A 5,686-nucleotide genomic window follows, 5' to 3' on the forward strand; every position below is an offset into this window, starting at 1 on the left:
CTCACTAAAATATTACTTTTGTTTCAGATCTTATGTACATATAAAATTGTTGTTTGCCAGCGAAGTGTGAAGGTCTCTGAAAGTAAACAAACGCAGGTTTATTTGATCGGACATCCAGCTGGTGCATCTGTTCACTGAGCAGATAGACAAACAGTTCAGACAGATCCTGATGAAATATATAGCATTTCAAATGGAAAAAGTCATCATTTGATTCACTTTGAAGAAATTTTGGGTTATAAGCGACTCACAAATAAACTCCTTCCTCAGAAAAATATTGATACAATTCATATGAATTAATTTCCTCTACTGCCAGTGTCTGTTAACATTTTTAAATGTCATTAAAAAACTTTCTGAATTATATATATATATATATATATTATTTTAATGCCAATTAAAAATGTTAACAGGTTTAATATATACACACTACATACAAATTCAGTTTTAAAAATATGTTTGGGAAACAAAGTCATCAAAAAAAGTACCCCTTATTCATAAATTTATTACATCAGAGAACACAGAATTACACAGATGTGATTTGGTATTTAATCTCCTGACCGACTGCATCTTTGGCTCAAAGCTAAAAGATAAAAAAATGAATATGGCTTTTAGAGATAGCATTACAATTTGTTTTAGGAAAACAAAAGATGTACAAACATATCTGCATTATTGTCTTACCCGTACAAAAGAGAAACAGTCACTAGAGCAAGCAATACACACTTCAGACACTCAATAACACAAGAAAAGAGTGCATTTCAGATCAATTCCCACTGAAAAACATTTGGCAACTCTTTTAAGCATGTCAGCTTTTCCTCCTTAAACGCAGAACGGAAATCACAGAAAGGAAACAGAGGATCGCGCAGAGAAGGTCAGCTGAAAAAAAATAGCAAAACACCTTTGACCCCTGGAAACTCTCCAAGCGGTGAATATCTTTGGATACATGTCAGCATTTCACAACTTAGAAGTTTACTGTCCCTGGAAATTTTGCATTGCTGTGTCCAAAAATTAAATTCTGTCACTTTTTTATGATACGTTCGTAACCAAACATGTGTGGGGCACAATTGACCTTCATAGTGTTTTCTTTCTATGGAAGTCAATGGGGTCCAAAATTGTTTGGTTAGAAACATTCTTCAAAATATCTTCATATTGTGTTCAGCAGAACATAGAAACATATACAGGTTTGGAACAACATGCGAGTGAGTAAATAATGACAGAATTTTCATTTTTGGGTGAACTGTCCCTTTAAATGCTGAGAAAATAAAGAGACTCTTGCAGGTAATTAAAAGTCTGCAGCCAAACCTGTTTAACTGCATTACTCAGACCATTAATGGCCAGTTTCACAGACGAGGCTTACGCTAGTCTTAGACTAAAATGAACGTTTGGGCTGTCTTGCATGGAGATATCTTATGTCAGCGTCATTGTTTTGCCTCAAGATGCATGTCTTTTTTTTTTCTTCTTTTCATAAAAGCTACATAAACATCCTAATTGAACTAATCCTTGTCTGTGAAACCAGGCCTTAAACTTAAAAAATACTGAGCAACATTTCTGCACAACCATTCCTTTCATCTATGTACATTCATGTTAAACACAATGCTTGACGTCAGAAAAAAGAAGAAATGATTGTCTGTGAAGAACAACTAACCCAGATTAGAAAGGACAGGGGGAATACAGGAGGAAACCACAAATGCAAATGATCTAAACTGCCATGTGCAAATTTAAGAATGTTTGTAAGGCACATTACAATTTATCACCGAATCATTAGCCACATATCTAAACATAACACCAAAACATGTCCCAATGTAAAAAAAAAATAAAAAATAAACGACCCAAAGAAAGACAAAAGGAATGTTACATTCGAACAACAAATATTAAAATGCATGCAATTGCAATACACAATATGCATGCATGCTTGTTTTTTTGCAAATTAGACCTCATAAATTTGAATAGTGTCAGTAATATTGTAATATTTAAAGTCGTGAATCATATCCGGCTCACTTTTTACCACAAAGTCAGATTAATCAATAAGAGATGTTTTATATTAATATCTAATATGCACGAACATGAAGCCAGTTTTTGCAGCACCATATATTGTAGTGTTGTGACGTTATTTTCAACACATTTCTACTCATTATAATCATAATGCAAAACACCAGTGATAGATTACACGTATTTAAATTGTAAACTGTTTATACATCATGCAGTTCTTGTTGTACTTCCTTCAATGTATGCTAATTTAATTTTTGTAAAAGTGGATGCACATCTTTTTACGTAAAAATATCATGTTTAATTTAGTGTTTCTTTGTAATTATTTGTGAAATGTACTAGAAATCTCAGTAAAACTTTACAATAGGGTCTCATATGTTAAATAACATGAACAAGACATTTGTTAATCCTCGTTATTTAAAATAGGAATGTTCAATGTTTGTTCATGTTAGTTCACAGTGCATTGACTAATGTTAACAAATGCAACATTTGATTTGAATAATGTTTTAGTAAATGTTGAAATGAATCAATTCTAGAAGTATTCTTAGTTCATGACATGTTAATGAATGTAGATGTTAACTAATGAAGTGTTGAGTGAAAATTGTAAGTCCTGTACTAAAACATTTTTTCAGTATGGGAATTAGCAAAAAACACTCATTGTAAAGTGGTATGTAAAACAATCTTTGATTTTGGGGTGAAAAGTCGCCCTTTTTTTTCTTGAAATGCATCAAAATTTTTCCAGTTGCAATATTTATATATTAATATTTATCTAAATATATTTTTTTTAAAGTTGATGCACTGTGGAAAATGTTGCCCATATGGGTAACAATTTACTTGAAGGGGTGTGCAAGACTGACATGACACCTTCATAAACATGACATGTTTATGCATGTTTATGACAACTGTCATTTTCGCTCTATTATGACATTTTGAATGCAAATATGTCTCTTGACATAAACAAATACATCATAACCTGTCAGTGTCTTTGTCATGACAACTTTGAAATTAAATGAAGTTAACCTGTAATGTGGTTGGCTTTGACATTGGCTGTCATGAGGCCATTATTATAACTATTTTTCATGAGCTCAACTACGTAGTACTAATTGAATTTGTCTTTAAAGAGTTATAATGGCTTCATGACAGCCAATGTCAAAACCAACCTAGGTGCTCTCTTAAGTTTGATAATGAATCTGACAGGTCGTGTTGTCTTAGTAAAGTGAAGTTGTCATGACAAAGACACTGACAGGTTATGATGTATTGGTGTCATAACAAAGACATCCGTCATATTTGCATTGCCACTTAATGACAGTTGTCACAAACATCCACCATATTCATAACATATGTCATGTCATGATTATGAAGGTGTCATGTTAGTCTTATGCACACCCCTTCAAGTAAAGTGTTACCCAAATGAGAACAAAGATACTATTTCAGTCTTTTTTTAATTAAAAAAAGTCATGTTTAAGTCAACGTTTCTTTGTAATTATTTGTGTATTAATCGTAAATCCTATCCAATTAATACACAAATAATGTGGGTAGGGATAGGATTTACAATTAATACACAAATAATTACAAAGAAACGTTGACTTAAACATGATTTTTTTTAATTAAAAAAGACTGAAATAGCATCTATGTTCTCAACAAAGACATCCGTCATATTTGCGTTGCCACTTAATGACAGTTGTCACAAACATCCATCATATTCATAACATATGTCATCATGTCATGATTATGAAGGTGTCATGTTTCTTATGCATGTATGCGTCTTATGCACACCCCTTCAAGTAAAGTGTTACCCAAATGAGAACATAGATACTATTTCAGTCTTTTTCCATTAAAAAAAATGTTTGTCAACGTTTCTTTGTAATTATTTGTGTATTAATCGTAAATCCTATCCCAAAAAAAAAAAAAAAAAAAAAAGAAAGAAAGAAATTCAGCATGGGCATTACAAAAAAAAAAAAAAAAAACCCGTAAAACATTAAGAAGCAATTATTTTTGGGGTAAAAAGTTGACCTGTTTCTTTCAAAGAGATTTTTGCATACACACACACACAACATGCAACCCTGATATTCTGAATGGCAGCGTCCAGCTCAGAGTCGAGCGGCGTAGTTGATGCACAGCGTGTGATCGCGCACGTCCCCCCAGCCTCCGTTCTTCTGGTGAGGATGATGCTCCGCCGGCCCGTGGTCCGTCAGCGTGAGCGCAGGAGGGAAAAGTGCCGAATGTGCCTCTTTAAGAGCCGAATCCACCCTCTCCTGAGCCATTTCGGGCCGGCAATCCTCTTTCTGATGCAGGCCGCAGTCGCCCGTGTGAAGGACCCGGCTTCCACGAGCCACCAGGACCTTGAGGGGTTTCGAGATGCACGTACCAGACAAGTTCTGGAGGGTCCAGTCCCAGTTATAATCATCATAGGTGCAGAACGCATTGTTGCATCCCATCAGTTTATAGTAGAGCTCTCTGGAGATTCCCATTCCTATGTTGTGCTTGGTGGACAGCCATGACGCCGTCTCGGTTTTGCTGGAAAACTCGTGAAACCGGGATAAACCGTCGTGGTTTCCTAACGCGAGGACGTCGCAGTCCCCGCAGCTGGTTTTCCTAAGCTCGGTCATGGATTTGAAGAACGTGTGGAAGTCAGGGAGAAGATAGTTGTCTTCCTCGATGAACACGACGTATCCGTTGTATCCCAGGAGAACCCGCACTCTTTCGAAGACAAAATGCAGTTTCCACCACCAGTGGTGTTTGGTTTGCGTGATGGACGCCTCCCTGTAGTGTCCGTACGAGTCCGGGTGCTCCGCGTTCAAACATCCCTTTTTAACGGCGTCCTCCTTCGAGATGTCTCTCGGACAATCTTGAGGATCTTGTCCTGGGAATTCGTTGGGATACAGCTGAGTGCTGTATGGGAAATAAATCTGGAGGACCCTACAGAACGTGATTCCCTTCACCACGTCCGAGATTTCCTCGGAGAAATAGTCGTGGCTGAATATCAGAAGCGCGTTTTGTATGCCATTGACTTTCTCCAGGGATCGAACGAGCATTTTGAGGTACGCCGGACGATTGTGGACTTGGACGACGACCACCATCTCCGGCTCCAATGGAAACTCGTCTCTGTTGTGAATGAACTGCTTGTAGTTGCTGTCGTAGATGGACTTCCTCATATCCTGGATGTTGCTGTACTCAAATTTCCCCATTGGTACAGTATCCTGAGTGTTGTCTTTTTCAGTCACCAGCACGTTTGTGCCCTCTTTAGTCCGTTTGATGGAATAAAACAACATTATAAAGACACTTAAAACGACGAGGAGTACAATAAAGTTCTTCTTCAACAACCGTAACCTCATTTTCAATGTCAAAGCGGCATGGAAAGCAAACTGTGGGTCATGTGCTGCTGTTACACGTCTGTGGTGGGCATAATCATGGCATTTTCACAGGTGAAACACGAACATGGTTCTGTCAAGAGAAGTTCATCAATGAGTTTTGACATCTGAACCCGCGAAATAAACACGCGATTCATGAAGCGAATGATTATAATTCGTCGTTTTCGATTAAAATGTCGTAGTTTGTAATGCGAGAGCTACTCACCCTGATAAAGTGTCAAGTGCAACAAAGTTGCAAACAGGAAGAGAAAGTGCTGTGAGAATGAGGAGGTCTTTAGCGCTGACGTGTACTTGCAGTCAACAGGAGCACGTGATCGGTCCTCCTCGCTCGCGCA

At 37.1% G+C, this 5,686-nt stretch overlaps 1 protein-coding gene across 1 annotated transcript; it reads right to left on the minus strand.

The window, feature by feature from the left end:
- Positions 1-479: 479 nt before the first annotated feature.
- Positions 480-5,686, minus strand: si:ch73-91k6.2 (alpha-1,6-mannosyl-glycoprotein 2-beta-N-acetylglucosaminyltransferase). Its single transcript, XM_039689980.2, has 2 exons — positions 5,557-5,686; positions 480-5,424 (listed from the first exon to the last, which is right to left on the minus strand). Exon 2 carries the CDS (start codon positions 5,313-5,315, stop codon positions 4,071-4,073), a length of 1,245 nt encoding a protein of 414 aa, XP_039545914.2. The 5' UTR covers positions 5,316-5,424; positions 5,557-5,686; the 3' UTR covers positions 480-4,070.

The sequence above is a fragment of the Pimephales promelas genome, chromosome 13 (genome assembly GCF_988280905.1).
Source record: "Pimephales promelas chromosome 13, fPimPro1.hap1.1, whole genome shotgun sequence".
Lineage (NCBI taxonomy): Eukaryota > Metazoa > Chordata > Actinopteri > Cypriniformes > Leuciscidae > Pimephales > Pimephales promelas.